The sequence below is a fragment of the Schistocerca gregaria genome, chromosome 3 (assembly GCF_023897955.1).
Source record: "Schistocerca gregaria isolate iqSchGreg1 chromosome 3, iqSchGreg1.2, whole genome shotgun sequence".
In the NCBI taxonomy this organism is placed as follows: domain Eukaryota; kingdom Metazoa; phylum Arthropoda; class Insecta; order Orthoptera; family Acrididae; genus Schistocerca; species Schistocerca gregaria.
Window position 1 is genome coordinate 882,673,407 of NC_064922.1, and position 24,465 is coordinate 882,697,871.

The following is a 24,465-nucleotide window of genomic DNA, read 5'->3' on the forward strand; positions in this document are numbered from 1 at the left end:
GCATCACACTGTGGGATTCTTTTTCATTGTGGATTCTTTTTCTTCGGGCATGTTGCAGCGAATCCATAAGGAAATTGAAAACAAACTCGACTTTCTTCGTGTTACCGGAGGGTTGGGTTGGGTTGTTTGGGGAAGGAGACCAGACAGCGAGGTCATCGGCCTCATCGGATTGGGGAAGGATGGGGAAGGAAGTAGGCCGTGACCTTTCGGAGGAACCATCCCGGCATTTGCCTGGAGTGATTTAGGGAAATCACGGAAAACCTAAATCAGGATGGCCGGATGTCACCGGAGGGGCTCACGTGGAAGTGTTTTGATCTTTTATTGTAATTTTTTCAAAACTTATCTTCACATGCAACCAATTTTTGTGAAAGAAAGTGAAGTTATTTCATTTAGTTTTGTATCTGGAAAACATTTGAAATAGGAAATTTCGGTGTAGACACCCTGTATATTGAAGAATTAATTACAAAAAATCTGTGCAGTTATCTTAGGTTAAAGGCCGCCATCTCCTCATCGTATGCGACGACAGTACCGCGAGTACCTGGATGGTAGGCAGTAGTCGGATACTATGGTTTTATCGTCATTTAACCCCATCGTCAGAAAACCCTACTTGTTACTTCGGTCAGTTGACGGCCTATTCAGTTTCCTCCAGTCTCTTCTGACCTCCGGATACAACTGGGTGGGGTAGGGTGGGGGGAGGAAGGTGGATGGGGAAGACAGAAGTCGGAAGCGCCAGTTGTGGTTTGCCAGTCGGCGCATCAGCGATCAGCGGTCAGCCGGCAGCCGGGCAGATCGGTGCTAGCAGCCGGGTACAGCCGCCGCCGCCGCTATGCCTCTGCTAGTACTGCCGCTCCTGTTCTGCCTCGCGGCCGCCTATTCTCCTTTCTACGACGTCCCGCAGCCGATGATAGAAGCCCTCAAGCCGCGAGGACTCCGGATATCCATACCAGGTGAGCCAGCGTCGCATTTGCAGGATTGCGGCCGTCGATGCGAGGACGCCGGGGCCCAAGTTGATGCCATGTTGCTTTATTTTCATAAGGCAATCACTAATCATCATACAATGAAGGCTTTTACGACCGGATGTTTCAGCTACTGAGAATTTTTCCGGGTTGTATGGCCGTGGTCCATGGAACTCTTCAATCCCTGACGTTTCATCCAATGCTGCGTTGGACATCTTCGGAGGTGCTCCTGGTTGTGCTGAAGTTTGCAAAACGTAGCCAAACGTAGCCAACGTAGCCTTGGACGAAACGTCAGGGATTGAAAAGTTCCATGGACCACGGCCATACAGCCCTGAAAAATTCTCAGCAGCTGAATCACTACTCACTACTACTGCTCAGTCAACAACGTACGAGAATGAGATTTTCACTCTGCAGCGGAGTGTGCGCTGATATGAAACTTCCTGGCGGATTAAAACTGTGTGCCGGACCGAGACTCGAACTCGGGAACTTTGCCTTTCGCGGGCAAGTTCTCTCGGTTCGGCACACAGTTTTATCTGCCAGGAAGTTTCATATCAGCGCACACTCCGCTGCAGAGTGAAAATCTCATTCTGGAAACGTCCCCCAGGCTGTGGCTAAGCGACGTCTCCGCAATATCCTTTCTTTCAGGAGTGCTAGTTCTGCAAGGTTCGCAGGAGAGCTTCTGTAAAGTTTGGAAGGTAGGAGACGAGGTAGCAGCTGAAGTGAAGCTGTGAGGACGGGGCGTGAGCCGTGCTTGGGTAGCACAGATGGTAGAGCACTTGCCCGCGAAAGGCAAAGGTCCCGAGTTTCGGTCCGGCACACAGTTTTAATCTGCAAGGAAGTTTAACAACGTACGAGATTACTAGATACCGGACCAGAGTTTCTGATTGCATTCAGGACATATTAGCACTCAATACTTAATCCTAAACGGGACCAAATCGACAGACGTAAACATACCGCAAGGGAACGTTGTGGGGCCACTACAGCTTGCAATACAGGATGATTCAGTTGCCCTTACCGATGTAGTTTTATGCAACCCTCAATTCTATACTTGGCCTTCAAAAACCACGCGTAACATTTTCATTTTCTTTTGCTAGCTACGCGCAAACTATTAGTCCTACAGAAAAAATGAACAGGATCTTTTCCTGTAGAAAATTTAATGTAGTTACGTTTTGCACTGAGATACGGTTTCTCTAGCGGGCGTAGTTTTCGACTTATTCTAGAAAAAAAGTCCAAAAATGACCTTCAAAAATACCTACATCCTCACCCACACTCATCACTCACTAGTCAGGTTTCTAGTATGTTGTTCGTGGCATTGCCTTCTAAAACTCATCCCGCATAGACCGTGATGGCCCAAAGGTACCGACTGGCCGCCGTGTCATCCTCAGCCCACAGGCGTCTCTGGATGCGGATATGGAGGGGCATGTGGTCAGCACACCGCTCTCCCGGCCGTATGTCAGTTTCCGAGACCGGAGCCGCTACTTCTCAGTCAAGTAGATATCCTCAGTTTGCCTCACAAGGGCTGAGTGCAGCCCACTTGCCAACAGCGCTCGGCAGACCGGATTGTCACGTCACCCACCCAGTGTGCAATTTGCAGGGGGGGGATTTCCTCCCCCCCTACCCTCTGCATCAGACCATCCCCTCCTCTGGTTTTAGTTTATGCATCCCAACCTGGGATGTTTATTTCCACGCACTGGAGTAAAACTTTACATATACACTCCTGGAAATTGAAATAAGAACACCGTGAATTCATTGTCCCAGGAAGGGGAAACTTTATTGACACATTCCTGGGGTCAGATACATCGCATGATCACACTGACAGAACCACAGGCACATAGACACAGGCAACAGAGCATGCACAATGTTGGCACTAGTACAGTGTATATCCACCTTTCGCAGCAATGCAGGCTGCTATTCTCCCATGGAAACGATCGTAGAGATGCTGGATGTAGTCCTGTGGAACGGCTTGCCATGCCATTTCCACCTGGCGCCTCAGTTGGACCAGCGTTCGTGCTGGACGTGCAGACCGCGTGAGACGACGCTTCATCCAGTCCCAAACATGCTCAATGGGGGACAGATCCGGAGATCTTGCTGGCCAGGGTAGTTGACTTACACCTTCTAGAGCACGTTGGGTGGCACGGGATACATGCGGACATGCATTGTCCTGTTGGAACAGCAAGTTCCCTTGCCGGTCTAGGAATGGTAGAACGATAAGTTCGATGACGGTTTGGATGTACCGTGCACTATTCAGTGTCCCCTCGACGATCACCAGAGGTGTACGGCCAATGTAGGAGATCGCTCCCCACATCATGATGCCGGGTGTTGGACCTGTCTGCCTCGGTTGTGGCGCTCACCTGCACGGCGCCAAACACGCATACGACCATCATTGGCACCAAGGCAGAAGCGACTCTCATCGCTGAAGACGACACGTCTCCATTCGTCCCTCCATTCACGCCTGTCGCGACACCACTGGAGGCGGGCTGCACGATGTTGGGGCGTGAGCGGAAGACGGCCTAACGGTGTGCGGGACCGTAGCCCAGCTTCATGGAGACGGTTGCGAATGGTCCTCGCCGATACCCCAGGAGCAACAGTGTCCCTAATTTGCTGGGAAATGGCGGTGCGGTCCCCTACGGCACTGCGTCGGATCCTACGGTCTTGGCGTGCATCCGTGCGTCGTTGCGGTCCGGTCCCAGGTTGACGGGCACGTGCACCTTCCGCCGACCACTGGCGACAACATCGATGTACTGTGGAGACCTCACGCCCCACGTGTTGAGCAATTCGGCGGTACGTCCACCCTTCCTTCCGCATGCCCACTATACGCCCTCGCTCAAAGTCCGTCAACTGCACATACGGTTCACGTCCACGCTGTCGCGGCATGCTACCAGTGTTAAAGACTGCGATGGAGCTCCGTATGCCATGGCAAACTGGCTGACACTGACGGCGGCAGTGCACAAATGCTGCGCAGCTAGCGCCATTCGACGGCCAACACCGCGGTTCCTGGTGTGTCCGCTGTGCCGTGCGTGTGATCATTGCTTGTACAGCCCTCTCACAGTGTCCGGAGCAAGTATGGTGGGTCTGACACACCGGTGTCAATGTGTTCTTTTTTCCATTTCCAGGAGTGTAATTTAAATTTGTGAAGCTGAACACTGAAAGTTTTTAATACAGTCTTACTATTAATACTATTAATATGTTTGCTTATTAATTTTGAAAAAGTGTTATGTAGTAGGTAAGCATTTCAAAACATTTAGAACAAAACGACAAGACGTCGCCCCAGCGTAAACGGGACCATAGAGCCAGGTCTGTATTGTATGGAGGATGTGATGTGTTGCGTACGGAACTGAAACCTGCGAAAACTGTGAAGAGATGTCATCCTTCAGCAAGATAACGCTCGCCCACATTCTTCCAAACGGACAGACGACGCAATAAAGGAGTTGAGATTCGAGGTGCTGGAACATCCACCTTACAGTCCAGACCTAGCTCCAAGCGATTTCCATATGTTTGGGCCCTTAACGGAAGCACTACATGGAAGAAGATTTGAAAGTGATGAAGTGATGAAGAGGTTATTGCTGCGGTGCAACCGATAAACGTATTTTCTGATGAAATAAAAAAAAACTCGTAAAACGTCGGGAAAAGTGCATTGAAGTTCAGGGAGATTACGTAGAAAAATAACCCATGTTTCAGTTTTCTATCATAAGAATAAGTACAGCTTTTCACGAATGTGCCTTTACTTTTTGAATTTCCCTCGTATACCTGTATGTAGATGATTTTGTAAATAAACTTTACCTATAATGTACTTTTAAAGATATAGCAAGGGATGGCTTTTCTGATAGTGCTTACGCGTGAATAGTGAGTTTCGGCATTAACATCTATCTATAAATAACTGTTTAACCATGGGTAACGCCACGGTCCAAGCTAGTAACATGTATAATTATACTAACCCCCCTAAGACATCCCCCCCCCCCCCCCCACACTGGTAAAAGCACAAATCGAACACTGCACCCACCCAAGCGCTAGCCCAGCCCGACAGCGCTTAACTTCGGTGATCTGACGGGAACCGGTGTTACCACTGCGCCAAGGCTGGTGGCGCATTACCTCCTACCATTGTATAAAATTTCCGACTACACGAACTAATCCTGATATTCCATCTCTTTTGGTCTCTACTGACTGCTCTATCACGCCGCCAGCATTCTCGTTTGTTTCGTTAACATTATTAAACATACCCTCGAGTGCAATGAAAGAAAAAATACTTTTGAACACATTACGCTGAAACACATTACGTTCACAGTTCGATCCAAACTTAAAACTTACAAGCAACGTAGTACCTTAGCCAGAAGGCCTGACGGATACAAAAATGAAACCTTTTGTTTTCTGCTATTAGAATTCCGAAAAAGTTTGGTAACATTTACGTAAACGTCAACTCTACAATTTGCCAGAGGTGCTCGACTAAGCCAGTGGTGTAATAAGGCCAGTCAGTGAAGCCCAAAAAAAAAAGTCGAATGAGGGGAAATAATTCATGCAGTCGCAAATTTTTGTACATTGATAGGAGGGAGTGACATGAAAAACAGACTAACGGTCCTGACCGGTGGGACTCAGTGTGGGACTGGGGATGCGTTTGCTGGTCACTTTTGTACATTTTTCTTGAATGATAAAAAATTACGGTCCCTAGTGAAAATACATCCCAATACAAAATTTGATAACATTAAATTTCCTCCAAAAAGGTGCTGTTTATTTTTTCTATAGGTCTAATTGTTTACGCGTAGCGAGCGAAAGAATATGAAAATCTAGTGTGCGGTTTTTGAAGTCGAGATATAACACTGCGGGCTGCATAAAACTGCATCGGTAGGGGCAGTTAACTCATCCTGTATACAGGGTGGTCAATTGACAGTGGCCGGGCCAAATATCTCACGAAATAAGCATCAAACAAAAACACTACAAAGAACGAAACTCGTCTAGCTTGAAGGGAGAAACCAGATGGCGCTATGGTTGGCCCGCTAGATGGCACTGCCATAGCTCAAACATAGCTCATATATCAACTGCGTTTTTAAAAAATAGGAACCTCCATTTTTATTTCATATTCGTGCAGTACGTAAAGAAATATGAATGTTTTAGTTGGACCACTTTTTTCGCCTTGTGATAGATGGCGCTGTAATAGTCACAAATGTATAAGTACGTGGTATCACGTAACATTTCGCCAGTGCGGACGGTATTTGCTTTGTGATACATTACCCGTCTTAAAATGGACCGTTTACCAATTGCGGAAAAGGCCGATATCGTGTTGGTGTATGGCTATTCTGATCAAAATACCCAACGGGCGTGTGCTCTGTATGCTGCTCGGTATCCTGGATGACATCATCCAAGTGTCCGGACCGTTCGCCGGGTAGTTACGTTATTTAAGGAAACAGGGAGTGTTGAGCCACATGTGAAACGTCATCCACGACCTGCAACAAATGATGATGCCCAAGTAGGTGTTTTAGCTGCTGTCGTGGCTAATCCGCACATCAGTAGCAGACAAATTGCGCGAGACTCGAGAATCGGGAATCTCAAAAACGTCGGTGTTGAGAATGCTACATCAACATCAATTTGCAACCGTACCATATTTCTATGCACCAGGAATTGCATGGTGACGATTTTGAACGTCGTGTACAGTTCTGCCGTTGGGTAGAAGAGAATTTACGGGACGATGACAGATTTTTTGCACGCGTTCTATTTAGCGACGAAGTGTCATTCACCGACAGTGGTAACGTAAACCGGCATAATATGCACTATTGGGCAACGGAAAATCCACGATGGCTGCGACAAGTGGAATATCAGCGACCTTGGCGGGTTAAGGTATGGTGCGGCATTGTGGGAGGAAGGATAATTGGTCCCCATTTTAACGATCAATCTAAATGATGCAATGTATGCTGATTTCCTAAGTAATGTTCTACCGATGTTACTACAAGATGTTTCACTCCATCACAGAATGCCCATTTACTTCCAACATGATGGATGTCCGGCACATAGCTTGCGTACGGTCGAAGCAATATTGAACAGCATATTTCATGACAGGTGCATTGGTCGTCGAATGGCCCGCACGTTCACCGAATCTGACGTCCCCAAATTTATTTCTGTGGGGAAAATTGAAGGATATTTGCTATCGTGATCCACCGACACCTGACTACATGTGTCAGCGCATTGTCAATGCATGTGCGAACATTACGGAAGGCGAACTACTCGCTGTTGAGTGGAATGTCGTTACGCGTATTTCCAAATGCACTGAGGTTGACGGACATCATTTTGAGCATTTAATGCATTAATGTGGTATTTACAGGTAATCACGCTGTGACAGCATGCGTTCTCACAAATATGTTCACAAAGGTACATGTATCACATTGGAACAAACGAAATAAGATAGTTCAAACGTGCCTACGTTCTGTATTTTAATTTAAAAACCTACCTGTTACCAACTGTCCGTCTAAAATTATGTGCCATATGTTTGTGACTATTACAGCGCCATATATCACAAAGCGAAAAAGTGATCCAACTAAAAGATTCGTATTTCTTTATGTACTACACGAATATATAATAAAAAAAAGGGGTTCCTATTTTTAAAAGCCTCGTGATGACTGGGTGTTGTGTGATGTCCTTAGGTTAGTTAGGTTTAAGTAATTCTATGATGACCATAGATGTTGAGTCCCATAGTGCTCAGAGCCTTTTGAACCAATTCTATTTTTAAAAAACGCAGTTGATATCCGTTTGACCTATGGCGGCGCTATCTAGCGGGCCAACAATACCGCCATCTGGTTTCACTCTTCAAGCTAGACAAGTTTCTTTCTTTGTAGTTTTTTCGTTTGACGCTTATTTCGTGAGATATATGGCCCGGTCATGGTAAGTGGCCCACCCTGTATACAACTGATCCGATGGATGCCGCTCGAACTTCCCGGAGGCTTTTCGCAGATGTTGCTGTTGCCTGCAGGATGGTTGCAGCTCTGGAAGACGACCTGCAGAGTATCGACGAATTCTGCTGGGCATGGTAGATGACTTTGAACGCAAATAAATATAACGCATTTCATACAAAAACGCGAAGACGTCCATTAGCAATAAATCACTTTTAACTGAAACAACTATAAAATCGTCCAATGCGACCTAAATTGGAATGACCATGGAAAACTAGTTATAGGAAAATCAGATGCCAGACTGCGGTACAATTATAGGCGTCCACAAAGGTGAGATGGGATTGGGTGGGGTGGGGGTCGGCAAATGAGGTCAATTTCCCCGTCCTACAGTCTGAAACAGAAACACAAACTTTTTATTCATTGCGGAGTTCTCATTTATTTCGATTCTGTGATTATATTAAACCTATTCTATTCTGTTATACAGTACACAGACTATTCAGCCATTATGTAGCCGAGTGTGATAGGAAATACTGTGATCTTTGCAGTCGCTGCATAATTTTTTATTTCTTCACTTGGCGAGGTATAATCTTGTGGGTTGCTTATAAACACATCGGTAGGGGCATCTGAATCAGACTGTATATACAAATGATCTGATGGGTACCGCCCGAAGCTGCTTGAGGTAAATTAAGCCATTTCCTTTGGCTCGGCAGTGGTTTCGGCCGCGAGTTAACAATGAAGACGAATGTGAACCGTTGCAGAACAGCTCCAAAATGAAGTCCTTTAACATTTCTCTGCCGCTTCCTCGTATCCGTCCTCACTGTGTACCAGCAAAGGAAGCGTCCAACATTCGGTACGAGCAGTCAGTCGCCAGTTCCTCAGACATCCCTCTCCTCCCACATCGGTACAACATAAACATGGTTGTAGTATACCAAGCCGGCATCGGTCGTCGATTCTCAAAAGCGCACTGCATAGTTTGATTAGTACAGTTGTAGACTGCAGAGCCTAGAGAAAAGTACATAGTGTGATTCGTGGCAGATATGTTATTCATGATTTATGAACCCAAATGCATCATTCGGAATTGAAAAACACGCCGTTTCCACACTAGAAATGAAAAACAAAATAGCACGAAATTTTAGTGGCATCTCTGGGAGCTGGAACGTTCTCGAACACGACGGAACGGCAATATTACACAACACGCAGACACTAAATTGTAAAATTCTGCAACACACCAGCAGTGTAGCTCAACAAACTGTCACAGGATACGACGACTATCTGGGTTCGATGAAAGGGTTGTCGAGAGTCGGTTCTGTCCCCACCCTCCCTCCCCTCCAGATTTTAGTGTGATTTTTGGAAGCTTACGAAACAAATTTAGGCGTATGCTCGTCCAGAATTACACTCAACTTCAACTACACGGAATATTTAGCGTTTTGCACACATTTATTAAACTGTGACTGCCAGTGAAACATCGGGAGTGGATGACATAACTATGTAATCCATTAACATGATCAGATGCGAATTCTTGTAAGCAAACAACGTGAAAGCATAGGGTATGAAAGAAATACAGTAACAAAAAATTTGTTGGTTGGGGGGAGAATGGATGGGCTCAGGAAGAGGAATTCATTGCACCAAGAGGAGAACTAAATACATAAATCCTTTGTTTGTTTTCTTGTGTTCCGCTCTAGTTCACACACAACCGTTCAAACACCAGTGAACTGTGTCAAACGTCTTTTCTTTTTGTGGGGGTGGCAATTGATCCTATGTAACGAAAAGTGAGAGGTCATCCACATGAATACTAAAAGTAATCTGTTAAATTTCGGGTACATGATAAATCACACAAATTTAAGGTTGTCAATTCAACTAAATACCTATGAATTACAATTACGAAGAACATAGATTTGAATTTGATTGTTTTCACAATGTTGAGGACTATCCAATTTAGAATCTGTCGAAGGAACATTGCAAATCAGCAATTTGTTTGAGGTTTTTTTGTTATTCTGGTACCTCTCACATCCTCGTGGATCTCCACACGGTGTGTCTACGAAACGAACAGAGTATGAAACCTAATCTCTGATTTGCTATTACTCTTTACCGGCACAGTCTGAGTCACATCTTACCTAGATTATTTTATTGCTCGTCGCTAAATGGGAAACCATCTACAAAACACCGGTTCACTCAGTCTTCCTTCGTCGTAAACATAGGATATTAGACAGCGAATGTATGATGTCATCATATTTCATGGATCGTGCTCTGAAATTCACATCCGACCATTGTTTCTGTTGCGCACATCTTCATAGACACGTGTCACCAATGTTGCGCGACATTCAACTAATTACAGATGGCGCCTGTTTGTCATCCAACACATATTTCGCGCAATACAGGTCCAAAATATCAGGGACGTCACCATCAACCAATGGAAATGTTCCTGACAATAAACAGAAATAACTTTTCCCCCCATAGAAGCAAAGGGCAGAAGTGGAAGCGGTTAGCGGAATCTGATAGTTTTCAGCTGCTCTTACGTACCGCCAGTTGTGTGAAACATCCGTGTACTTTTCTTACGATAACATGTAAAGGAAAGTGACAGTCACGCACAGAACAGGAAAACGTGCTCGTGGCTTCAAGGATGTGGTCATGCTGTGGAGACGCGTTTTCCGTTCCAGGCAGGACAGGCGGGCAACATGGCGACAGCCTGAGGATCCGTCTCAGCGGGTTTGCGAAAACAAGAAGTGCTCACCGGAAGGGAGCAGCATTTACGGTCAGAGAATCAATGATCTTCCGATTTTTGGTGCAAAGGAAGGTAGCGATTGCTCGTAACAATTGATAGCGTAGCAGTCTGGGTTCAGACCCGCAAATTTTCAAGTCCTGTTCTGAACTTTAAGACAAACATGGAGGAATGTTTCCAGAAGATGCTAATTATTAGTACTGCAGTGGTAGAACTGTCGGCGGCATATAGCACTATACATCTAACACTGCTTGTAAATCTATATACATCTTTCTCGCAGAACCATTTGATTTGTGTGAGGGGAGCCCAATAAGTAATACAACACATTTTTTGTGAAAGCAGGTTGGTTTTATTGAGGATTTCAATAATCATACGCTACTGGCTCTTAGCACTATGGGACTCAACATCTACGGTCATCAGTCCCCTAGAACTTAGAACTACTTAAACCTAACTAACTTAAGGACATCACACAACACCCAGTCATCACGAGGCAGAGAAAATCCCTGACCCCGCCGGGAATCGAACCCGGGAACACGTTCGCGGGAAGCGAGAATCATACACTACTGGTCATTAAAATTGCTACACCAAGAAAAAATTCAGATGAATAACGGGTATTCATTGGACAAATATATTATACTAGAACTGACATGTGCTTACATTTTCATGCAATTCGGGTGCATAGATCCTGAGAAATCAGTACCCAGAACAACCACCTCTGGCCATAATAACGGCCTTGATACGCCTGGGCATTGAGTCAAACAGAGCTTGGATGGCGTGTACATGTAAAGTTACCCATGCAGCTTCAGCACGATATCACAGTTCATCACGAGTAGTGACTGGCGTATTGTGACGAGCCAGTTGCTCGGACACCATTGACAAGACGTTTTCAGTTGGTGAGAGATCTGGAGAATGTGCTGGCCAGGGCAGCAGTCGAACATTTTCTGTATCCAGAAAGGCCCGTACAGGACCTGCAACATGAGGTCGTGCATTATCCTGCTGAAATGTAGGGTTTCGCAGGGATCGAGACGTGGCTGCACGATACGTTACAGTCATGCGGATAAGATGCCTGTCATCTCGACTGCTATTGATAGGAGGCCGTTGGGATCCAGTACGGCGTTCGTATTACCCTCCTGAACCCACCGATTCCATATTCTGATAACAGTCATTGGATCTCGACCAACTCGAGCACCAATGTCGCGATACGATAAACGGCTTAACGGCTTAACGACAAGGGCCGGTGTGCCGGCCAGCCTGCATATGGTTTTTAAGCGGTTTTCCACATCCTGCTAGGTGAATACCGGGTTGGTTCCCATGTTTCGCCTCAGTTACATGGCAATGGCTGACCCTGCATAACTGCAGGACAAGGCTCAAGCGATAGAATTCTGTTCATTTCGTAGACATATACTGAGCTGGTCCACAAGGATATGACACATACCAAAAAAATAAAACTACCTTAAGGAAGTTATGAAGTGTGTGATGTTCCTTTCACAGATTCTAAATTAGGCGGTCCTCAATGACATGGAAAAAGGTTGAAAATTTTCAACGTTTTTCTTTTACATCTTAATTAAAAAGGTTACATAAACATTTAAATTTGTACATAGTGAAGTTATTATATTAAATTTGTACCGTAGTCAGGTATTAAATGGCATGTGTGTTGTGCGGCGTAGTTAGTAAAAAAACACATCGGACAGGTTTGCGCGACCTTGCGAAGATAAGAGGCCTCACCCGACGACACACCGTGCTTTGTTGACTGCTAGGTGTCCGAACTCATTCTGCAAGCGCCTAAAAATGGTTAAAATGGCTCTGAGTACTATGGAACTTAACATCTGTGGTCATCAGTCCCCTAGAACTTAGAACTACTTAAACCTAACTAACATAAGGACAACACGCACATCCATGCCTGAGGCAGGATTCGAACCTACGACGCGGTTCCAGAAGGAAGCGCCTAGAACCGCACGGCCACATCGACCGGGTGCAAGCGCCTATTAATACCTGTGTTGCTCTGGTTTTCCGCCAAACAAACTAGATCAGATGTGTTCCGCTTGGATCATACCAGCGCTAGAGACGCCAGTTTGAGAGCTGCGTATAGTGCAGCGACCTGTCGGATCTCGGTGAAACTATAGAGGTTGAAGCGGGGATATTCCACGATGTCCCACAAAAAAATAAAAGTTTGTTTTCAACCGAAACTGGACGAGGAAAACCTGTGTTTCGTTACTTATTGAACGTCCCTCATATAATTCAAACTGCACTTTTTAATAGACGACCATTTTGAGCAGAAAAAAGAAATGCAGAGATCTAAACGTCTTAACACCGTTGATGGTTTCATGGGTGGAGGTGGGGGGGGGGGGGGGGGGAGGGGACTTCTCAGACAGATTAAATGAATGAATTAAAGAAACAAACTCACCATACGTTTAGCAGACGTTATGGTCCTAGGACATCCATCGATCAGTGGAATGGGGCCTAAGTATGGCTACGCCTGCATTAGAGGACAGTGTTCAAGCCAGTAAATTTGAATTAAACTTTTTATCCTTTTTAGACCAAGTTAACAACTTGCACGTACAGTAAAAAAAAAGAACAAATATTTCCAAGTACGTACACAGATGGCCTACGATAGGAATTCTAGGATAAATGACGATGTGGTGATATAAAGTCCTGTATTATGAGGGAAAGCTTACATCTGAACTCTACAAAAAGTCTTATAAATATCAAAAGTCGCATAAGATATAACATCTATACCCTTTCACGAAAGGTTCAAGATTTCGAAATGGAGTTTATGGCAAATGATAGAACTTAGAGAGCCACGTAATTGTCTTATATGCTTAAATCTCATAACTCTTGTATCACTCGATATACAAGTATGTTTCTTTTAGGTGAAATAATATAAATTAACAGCATGTGAAAACCCTTGAAAAGTCTCTTTAAGTCAAGGCGGTCGAAATCTCTCTCTCTCTCTCTCTCTCTCTCTCTCTCTCTCTCTCTCTCTCTCTCTCTGACAAAAAACGACTCACCACGAAGGAACTATCTGAATGATACGGATGTTGGTGGATGTGACGTACTATAATACCCAATAGTATCCGATCGACCAGAATCGCTTATAGCGTGATTTACATGCACCCCGCATAATGGTTCAAATGGCTCTGAGCACTATGGGACTTAACTTCTGAGGCCATCAGTCCCTTAGAACTTAGAACTAATTAAACCTAACTAACCTAAGGGCATCACACTCATCCATGCCTGAGGCAGGACTCGAACTTACGACCTTTAGCGGTCAGGCGGTTCCAGACTGTAGCGCCTAGAACTGCTCGGTCACAAATGCCGTCGCAGCCCGCATAATGTAGCTATCTTGTAGGTCCCTTAGTCTCTTTGCAGGACAGTCTTTTGACTATAAAAATGGATACCACAAGAAAGCACTAGAAACACTGTTCTTTAAAGTAATCAGTCCAGATGTAAATCAACATCACGATGTTTCAAATATTAGGAAATGCGTCATTAGAGATGAGACCGTCCTTACTGCTTGCTAACTCAGTTTCATTACAGTTAGTGTCATTTCAAAAACTCTAACGCACTCATTAGAATTTGTGTTATCTAACTCCGTCACTTAAATCATTCCAGCAATCTTTAGGCAAAATTTAATACTTTTAAGAACAAGATATTTTGAGACAATATCTAGACTCCTAAAGTACTCTGACAATTCGAGGTATTTTTTACTCTTTAAAAGGTTTTCCAACACGTGTGAAATGTCGTTCCTGATACGAGTGATTTGATATAAACTGGTGTTAAACTAACCAGTTAAAAGCAACGCGGTAACTCCGACAAGTTCTCTATACAAACCTCAAAATAAGCATCGTATCACCAGCAATTTCTCTGTACTCACAACTGAGCGGATATTTGTCCACATGTTTGAACTTCAAACGATATGACGAATTTTTTTTCTGGATCTGGACTGAAACCAAGTGCCCATAGGCATAGCAACTAAGCAAAGCTTTGATGCCTGACCGACACCCGATCACAGCAACGTTCGTCTTTGGTGACTCGGTACAAAAAGTCATAAAATATCGAAGTTTTCGCCATTATCAGTTAGCAAATCCGAATTGAAAATTTTTGTGCTCTGCCTGGAATCCTGTCAATGCCTTTATCTTCCTGATAATTAAACGTTGAAATTAATTTCAAGTAATAAAGTCTTTACCTATTTAAAATGAAGTGTCATGATGTAAAATCTCTGATGGGGACTCGAACCCAGCACTTAATCAGATAGTTAACTAAGTAAATTCAGATGTTAGATACCGAATTTTTCCACAAGCAGCGAGATATTCGAATTTGCAACAGGGATACAATTTTTTTGTCTGACGGAGAATCGAACACGGAACCTACCGTCGTTGTTTTCTGTCCTGTGTGCTCACCAGTAGTGAGGCGTATGCATGTTTGACTAGAAATAACACGACCTAGCGTTATTAGCAGTCTTGGGAAAACAACTAACTATATTGTTCCATGTGGGTCAAATACCACAGAAGTTGAGATCCGAATTCTAATCCCAGTCCTGCAACAAATCTCTCTACATCGCAAATTGAAATAACTTAAGAGTCCTGTGACCTAAAGCGGCCATTGGTTCGTTAAATGAAATGAATTTTCTAGTGTAAGGAAGCTCACTGATGATAGAGTTTCTGTTTGCCGCGACTTCGGCATCTGCTGTGGCGCAAAATAAACCGGCTTTGCAGTGGTGATGGTAAGTTTCTATGTGACAAAACTGCTGAGCTCATCGGTCTCTAGCCTTATGCACTACTTAATCTAACTTAAACTAATTTACGCTAAGGACAACACACAAACACACACACACACACACACACACACACACAGACACACACACACACACGTCCGAGGTAGGACCCGAAACTCCGACGGAGGGAGCCGCGCGAACTAAACTACGGTGCAACCTGGCATTCTTCACTTGGCATTAGAAGGCGTGAAATAGATCTGATCATGTATGTTTAAAATACATGATGGAATGGGGAATAGAACCCGTACCTCGCAATTAAGAAACTGGACTCAACTGAAACACATGGATCAGTCCACGAGACCACTTTTCTATGCCGGACCGGAACTCGAACTTGGATTTCCCGCTTATCGTGAGCGGTCGCCTTATCATTGTTTCATTTTATTTTTTATTTACTTTTTTACATTTAAACAGGAACAATAGAAAACAAAAAACTACCTTTCTGTTGATATTACAGAATGAGATTAACAGTTGCTTTATATATACACTCCTGGAAATGGAAAAAAAACACATTGACACCGGTGTGTCAGACCCACCACACTTGCTCCGGACACTGCGAGAGGGCTGTACAAGCAATGATCACACGCACGGCACAGCGGACACACCAGGAACCGCGGTGTTGGCCGTCGAATTGCGCAGCATTTGTGCACCGCGGCCGTCAGTGTCAGCCAGTTTGCCGTGGCATACGGAGCTCCATCGCAGTCTTTAACACTGGTAGCATGCCGCGACAGCGTGGACGTGAACCGTATGTGCAGTTGACGGACTTTGAGCGAGGGCGTATAGTGGGCATGCGGGAGGCCGGGTGGACGTACCGCCGAATTGTTCAACAATTGGGGCGTGAGGTCTCCACAGTACATCGATGTTGTCGCCAGTGGTCGGCGGAAGGTGCACGTGCCCGTCGACCTGGGACCGGACCGCAGCGACGCACGGATGCACGCCAAGACCGTAGGATCCTACGCAGTGCCGTAGGGGACCGCACCACCACTTCCCAGCAAATTAGGGACACTGTTGCTCCTGGGGTATCGGCGAGGACCATTCGCAACCGTCTCCATGAAGCTGGGCTACGGCCCCGCACACCGTTAGGCCGTCTTCCGCTCACGCCCCAACATCGTGCAGCCCGCCTCCAGTGGTGTCGCGACAGGCTTGAATGGAAGGACGAATTGAGACGTGTCGTCTTCAGCGATGAGAGTTGCTTCTGCCTTGGTGCCAATGATGGTCGTATGCGTGTTTGGCGCCGTGCAGGTGAGCGCCACAATCAGGACTGCATACGACCGAGGCACACAGGTCCAACACCCGGCATCATGGTGTGGGGAGCGATCTCCTACACTGGCCGTACACCTCTGGTGATCGTCGAGGGGACACTGAATAGTGCACGGTATATCCAAACCGTCATCGAACCCATCGTTCTACCATTCCTAGACCGACAAGGGAACTTGCTGTTCCAACAGGACAATGGACGTCCGCATGTATCCCGTGCCACCCAACGTGCTCTAGAAGGTGTAAGTCAACTACCCTGGCCAGCAAGATCTCCGGATCTGTCCCCCATTGAGCATGTTTGGGACTGGATGAAGCGTCGTCTCATGCGGTCTGCACGTCCAGCACGAACGCTGGTCCAACTGAGGCGCCAGGTGGAAATGGCATGGCAAGCCGTTCCATAGGACTACATCCAGCATCTCTACGATCGTCTCCATGGGAGAATAGCAGCCTGCATTGCTGCGAAAGGTGGATATACACTGCACTAGTGCCGACATTGTGCATGCTCTGTTGCCTGTGTCTATGTGCCTGTGGTTCTGTCACTGTGATCATGTGATGTATCTGACCCCAGGAATGTGTCAATAAAGTTTCCCCTTCCTGGGACAATGAATTCATGGTGTTCTTATTTCAATTTCCAGGAGTGTATTTCGAAAGCGCAAGCACTGGCTAAGGCTAAGACGAAGTAAACACCCGCGTACGCGCTAAGCACCGCGGCAGGGACCTGAACAGACTGCCGAGCCGCGCGACTGCGGAAAGGAGACTGCCGCCACTGAGGGGCTCATTTGCTAGTGCCAGTCTGATGTACGTAGCTTACAAATTAGACGTGGTTAGAAAAGTAAGTTGTCTGTTAACTGCTTATTTATTATCAGATTTCTGACACAGAAAATATGCTAGTCTCATTTTAGCGAGATTTAAAGATGCTTTTAGACATCATAACGTCACTTTCGAAGCCGTTTAGAAATTTTCACTGTTTCAAGAAATTTCTGAGATCGAGAAGTACCATTTCAAATTAGGAAGACGCCATTTATTTAGATTGATACTGCCATTACCGCTATTAACTTCTTCATTGTGCTGCTGCTACACTCACGGTTGAAGGAAGCACTTAGCGCTTTTTGGTCACTTTTAGAAGCAGTTGCCCCAAAGACAGGTAAATACTTAATTCGAAGCAGGCTGTTGCGGCGTTCTGTGGGAAGCGGACCGTAACAAGTAGTTACTTACATATTTCCGCGCCTAGGGAATACTTTTCAAGTTGGTATTGTCGGCGTTGTAAAAGGAGCACAGCAGTGGGCCGAGCACCGACCCCTGCAGCACTGCACCTCGTATCGGCCGTCGCGTCGATCTTCCGCCGTCTGTGCAGACATGAAATGTCTGTCCGGCGAGGTAGGAGCGGATCAGGACGCCGTGCGACGTCGGTTCCCGTGTGAAAAGAGTTTATATACGAAGCAGTTGTGCCTCACGTAGTCGAAGGCCCTGCAAACATCTAGTAGCACCGCCCCAAGGTACTCTCGCATCTCCAGAGCGCGCATGGCTTCTTCTACCAGCCGCGGCAGCTGGTTGGTGGTGGAAACTGGTAGTTGAGGGTGAACGCCTCTTGTTAGACGTGGCGCAGCAGTCTCTTGATGTAGAGCCGCTCGAACACCTTCGAGACGGACGGACGCAGGCTGCTGCGTCTGTAGCCAGTGGCCAGACGAACATCGTTGTCGATCTCCGGTGCTGCCACGATTTCCGCATGCTTCCATAGAGAAGAGAAGATTCCAGACCGAAGGATGTTGTTGAAAATGTTAGTTACGAGCCGATGGACTATCGCTGGCATGTTATGCAAGAGGTGATTTCGACGCCATCAGCTTGTCCCGCTCTCCTGGTATTCAGCGACCGCAGCTGTTCCGCCACTTCTTCCTCGACGATGGGAGCGATTTCGTCGTTGTCTTCCCTTGCTGTCGGATACGTCGGTAGCTCTTCCTCCCAATAGCCGATGTGATCCAGGTCGTCAACAGCTATAAAGTGGCCAGAAAATGTGTCTGCCACTACACTGGCCTTCTCATCTGGGCTGTAGACGACGTTCTGCTCGATTTGTAGCGGATGGATGCGTTGTCGCCGACGAAGGAAGCTCTTGACGACGCGCCACGCGCTACCGTCTTGTGGATTAAGTGTGGCCACCATGCCAGCCCAATCCTGATTTCTGTGTTCCTCGACTACTGCCTTGATGTCTCGCCTCATATCGTTTAGACCAGGGATCACCAAACTATTTTGAACAAGTGACCCCTTTTCCAAAATGAACTGTTACCTCAGACCCCCATGGCCAAGTTACCTACTTTTAAGATCAACCCCGTTATTCATCATGGTCCGCTAACTCAAAACAGCTGCTACAGAATGTTACTTTTCATTCTGACAGGCCAATAGAAGAAGACAGAGGGGGAATTAGCAATGCTTTAAGTTAGCAGACTATTATGAATAAGGGGGCCTATCTTTAGTTTTTTTCCTACTGATACAAAATACCTAGGTACTAAGGTACCAACTGGAAAACATCAACGAAATTCAAAACGCAAATGAGCTTTCAACCTAAGTGCAAGCTCGTTAAATAGTAAAATATCAGGAACATGTTTGGACTTGATCATGAATTCGTTCGTTTAAATCGCGTAAGCGTCAAATAGAGAGCAAGTCAAAACGCGCCTGAAAGACGTACGCTCGGACTCATTATCTTGCACAAACTTATCCACACAGACTTGCCGATTTTTTCATCTTGTACGATCTTGAGACTTTACATTACTACACCAATGCTATTTCCTACAGAAATATTAATTATTCTTAGCACGCGTAACACAACATAAACAATACAGTACCTACCTATCTTGAAAGTTTTAAATAATAACTTGGGTTAATTTAATAGGGGTCGATTTTTAGATCTCGTCGACGCCCAAAATCAGTTTTCGTTTATGTCGACCCCAAGGGGTTGATATCGACCACTTTGGGTTCAAAATGGTTCAAATGGCTCTGAGCACAATGGGACTCAACTGCTGTGGTCATTAGTCCCCTAGAACTTAGAACTAATTAAACCTAACTAACCTAAGGACATCACACACATTAATGCCCGAGGCAGGATTCGAACCTGCGACAGTAGCAGTCGCACGGTTCCGGACTGCGTGCCTAGAACCGCGAGACCACCGCGGCCGGCTACTTTGGGAATTCCTGGTTTAGACGGCGTTTGGTGTCCGGCTGGTGTGCCAGCTGCCACTCGCGGAAAGTCTTGTTCTCCTTCCTGATCGCCACCACAATGTGTGTGTGGGGGTGGGGGTGGGGAGGGAAGTGGTCGTGCTGCCGATGTGGACATCCTGGTGTGTCTACTTCTGCAGCTCGTAGTGGCTCAGGATTGAAGAACTACAGTGCGGTGTCGAGACCCAAGGTGTCAGGGTGTAGCATGTCCTCTAGCTGGCCGAGAACTTCGTTCTGGGAGAGCTCTTAGTTTATTTTCTTGTAGCAGCGGCGGCGGGTAGGTAACGCTGTGCCTCCGATATCGATGCAGATGGTTGGACGACAAGGCGCCGGGTGTTGTGGCGGACGTGTGTTGCTCGACGCCTTTGAGGATTGCGACATTGGGCACGTCCGGCAGTTGGCAGGTTAGATCGTCGGATCGAATGGCCGTAGTATGGTGGCGCCCTGCGGGACGACCATTGTTTGGTCGTTCGGTTGGTCGTCTCATCGGCCGACGTATATTTGGTCCTTTAACCGTTTCTGGGCCTGGGCAGTTGGTCGGTTGGCGTGGAGTAGCGAGAAAATCTCCGCAGCGCGTGGTTTGGCCGGGCCCGCTGGCCGCCTCTATGTGGTGTCGGAGTGTGTGGTGCTGTTCTGATTGCTACGAGGTTCGTGGCTCACCGATCCTGGACATGAAAGTTGATTTTTGACTTAATCTACCAGCAAGTCACGACTGTCCACATTGTGTCGTTTGGAGTTCGTTGTCAGCTGGTGGGATATTATCGCGAGCAACAATGTGTATTTTAAAGTTAGCGAATTTAGCCACCCTCCGGTGGAGTTTAACTATACTTGGTTATTTGAAGTGAAGTGCACCAGCTGAATCTTCTGCCTTGTGGCCGTTAACGTTCCGGTTACCTGCCCTGGCCGTTGACGTAAATTCAGGCAGTGTATTTTACTCATTATGTTGTCGCTGTCCGGCACAGTGTGTAGTTTGACAGCTGAATGTATAATTGGTACTGGTCGCCAATACCTTCTAGATTGTTCCACTGAACTCCCTGTTGTGTGCTGGTGGGGTGAAGGGGAGGGTATCTTGTTGGCGGGTCCGTTGACTGCCTGTCGGCTGGGTTGTCGTCGGATCGACAGTGGTTGGGCCGACTGGCTGACTCACCCAAGCCAGCGTTAGTGTTTAAATTCCAGGCCGACCCTCTGCACTTCTGAGTGCCCACGGGTGTACTGCATTTTCTTGTTTGTTCTTGTTGTTTGTACTTCTATGTCTTCTAGCCGATTTTTAGACTAAAGTTGTTTTGCCGTTAAGGTGGCAGATGGTTTGGGCCTTCAGCCTAATTTAAGAACTGTTTCACATAAAGCTTTTGGCATTTTTAAAATTAATGTTATTGGGTCTTAAGTGTTGGGCCTTCAGCCGATTTTGAGTTTAATTTGTTTGCTCTTAAAGAGCCGACCGAGGTGGCGGAGCGGTTCTAGGCGCTACGGTCACAGGTTGTAATCCTGCCTCGGGCATGGATGTGCGTGATGTGCTTATGTTAGTTATGTTTAAGTAGTTCTAAGTTATAGGGGACTGATGACCTCAGAAGTTAAGTCTCATAGTGTTCAGAGCCATTTGAAACATTTTTTGCTCTTAAAGTTTCAGATTCTTTGGGCCTCCTGCCTAATGAAGGATCTGTTTTGAGATAAGGTTTTGACTTTTAAATTTCTGATTTTGGTTGAGCTTTAAGTTCTTGGCTATCAGCCGTTTTTAAATTAAAGTGGTCTTCCCTTACGGCATGAGATTGTACAGCGTCTTCAGCCACTAATTAAGTTTCAAAACTAAAGCTGTGTGTTTTATAAAATTTTTCTTGGCTCTTCTAATGTTTGATCAAATAAAAGATTGTATGTTCGAGTGTAACTGACAGCCGCTTATTTTGGTCCCTTTCCACAACTTAAACTACCTGTCCTGTCCTGAGGGTTTAGCAGGGCGTCTCACATGTGATTAGCGTTAAAATCACCCTCAATGAAAAGCCTCGCCCCCCCCCTCCCCAATTTTCAGCAATGCGTCGATGTCAGCGATTTCCAGATTCCCACCCGGCGGCCGGTATACCCCAATGAATATGATCTGTCCGACAGCGATGTTGACGGCTACTCTTGTGGCCTCCATGGTGTCTAGTTCGGGCACGTGTATCATATGACGTTGCAACGATCTCTCGATGAATATGGCGGTGGTCGGCCTGTCGTTACGGTAACAGCGGTAATGTACGACCCGGACGTTCACGACAGCTTTGATTTGAGTTTCGCACACGAGACATATGTCGATCATTCTTCCTCAACGAACTGGGGAAATTCTCCCTGGTGAGGAAAAAGACTGTTAGCGTTAAAGCAGCAGACTGTGAGCCCATAGATGAGTCGACTACCTATGGTGGTTCTCGTGGCAACGGTGTTGGCCTGGAGGGCCGACGTGACTGCTGTTACCAGGACAGGTAGTTGCTGCAGGAGGTCGGTCAGCGATCGCAGTCGCAGAAGCGATCGGAGTTCTTCGGCGACTTCTATCGGTGAAGGGGAAGCCATGGCGGCGTCCTCTGCGGGCCGCAGTGCAGCGGACTTCATCGGCTGACTGCTTATAGGGCGACTGCTGCTCTCGGACCGTTGGCTTCGCCTGGTGCTGACGGGGTGGCTGCGGGTGCCTGCCCCCGGTGGCATCCGCGAAACTAGTGCTTGGCTGCACCTTCTTAGAAGGCGCTGCCTTTTCTCGGTGCTTGTTGCTGCGCTTTCTGAGCGCCTTGCAGCCCGTGTGGTTCACTGTAGTTGCAGCAGAGTGGCACGTCTTCTCTCTTAAGAGTACACTCCTTACTCTGCCGCGGGCCGCGCATTTGAGCAGAGGGGCTGCATGAAACTGTACTGTGCGGCGTGGTCGAGGCTCATAAACACCCCCGTTATATCCTTTATTGGGTTCTGTGTGATTTACCGAACCCACCAAACAGTTAATTACTATGAATATATGATCGCGTGCTTAATGGATGAGAGGCCATCGGTTTTTCTGCTGTGGTTTCGGGGGTATTTCAACTAAGTGCGGCTGTTCAGAGACGGAATAATTTATGGTTGAAGGTTTTCTATTATTGAAGACCACAAAGGTTGCGATATACAAACTGATATGTATTTCCTATTAACACACAAATTCTGAGGCAGTTACTCCCTCGCCGTACACGTTATGTCTTTTATTGGTTGCTAATTTGAAGTACTTCGTCACACGCAATGATGATGATTAACATTCACAACAATCCTCACTGCAATCTATGGTTGTTGCTGGCTGACGCGGTTGATGCGAAATACCTACTTCGGCACTTATCAGTTTTGATTTTACATCACTCGCGAATCGGTATTGATGAGGATCAACCCACGACGATAAGGGGACGCGCTCATTTGTCACACTCCCTTGAATTTACCATTTACTCCTCACTCGGCACACCCGCCATTGACACCGTACTCAGCTCGACAGCCATTTTTTATATTTTTTGCCAGCCTTTCCAGTAGTGCTTTCACCCGACACTAATCTCACTGCCTCCTGCAGCGCTCGACAATCGACTCCTGTCTGCTGTCGACCTGGGTGTCGGATACTAATATCTATGTTCATGGGATCATGGATCCCTTACAAGGCCGTGGCACAAGTAACACTGAGCTCGCCTCTCCTTTGCTCGAAGTCGTTTTACGGTTACTCGCACTCGTGCGATGCGCTCTGGCTGGAAAATCTTACACTTTTCAATGTTGTCGACCAGGACTACGCAGAACAAGGGCATGACCCTATGCGTCCCGCTCGACTTCATCTGGCAAGCCGATCGGACACCGTAGCCCAGCGACTCCAACTCTTCTTTGAGGTGACTCGGTTCGACCTTCATCGAGAGGCGGCGAATGGCCATCTTGAGGAGTTTGAGAGGGTCTACATGATGCATGTAGCTGTGGAGCCCCTCCTTCTTAATCAAGTCCACGAGTTTCTTGTGGTCATCGTTGCTGCAGAATTTGAACTTCAAGAAGTCATTTCCGGCAACTGCGACTGTTGCTGACTTGATCTCTATAGTCAGCTCCAGGAAATCGTTGGACGTACCCCAACATCGGACGATGACTGCCAGAGGGGGAGGAGGTTTCCTCCCCTGTGACGGCTCAATGCCACTACGCCAGCACCAGCCGACTCAGGGATGCAACTGAATCAGTTTTCCGTCTGCATAGGTTGCACTGACTGGAGCACTTTGGTCCTTGCGGTGCGATAAATCCCTCTTCGTCCTTCTCCAGGCTTGGAGTGAGTGCAGCCGCTTCCTTCTGCAACTTTTTCTTTGGTCTCGGTGCAGGCGGACTGTAGTGTAGTGTCGTCCTCGCCGGACACAGCTCGGCGTTTCCATGATGGCTGCTGGGTTTCCATATGCTCTTGTGGCGCGCTCTTCGGGAGTACGCCAGTGCAGCAGCAGCAGCAGCATCTTGGATCGCTGATTCGTGCTTAGCGGGCAACTAGTGAGGTAGTCTTGTTCTGCACGACTGCTGGCGGCACCGAAGGTCAAGCCTGTGCTACGGCCGCTGCCGCTCCTCCTGGCTCCACGGCAACCCACGTCGCAGGCGCCCTAGCGCGGCTGCGAGCAGCGCAGGTGTTTCCATCTGAGCGGCGGGCGCTGGCTGTGTCTTTCAGGCGGCTACATGTACATGGATACTCTGCAAATCACATTTAAG

General features: G+C 46.8%; 1 protein-coding gene across 1 annotated transcript in view; it reads left to right on the plus strand.

Moving 5' to 3' along the window:
- Nucleotides 1-777: 777 nt before the first annotated feature.
- Nucleotides 778-24,465, plus strand: part of LOC126355041 (beta-1,3-glucan-binding protein-like) — a 133,058-nt gene continuing 109,370 nt past the window's right edge. Inside the window, exon 1 of the mRNA XM_050005193.1 lies at nt 778-947. Coding sequence (XP_049861150.1) covers nt 827-947 — 121 coding nt within the window. The 5' untranslated portion in view covers nt 778-826. The remainder of the gene's footprint in view (nt 948-24,465) is intronic.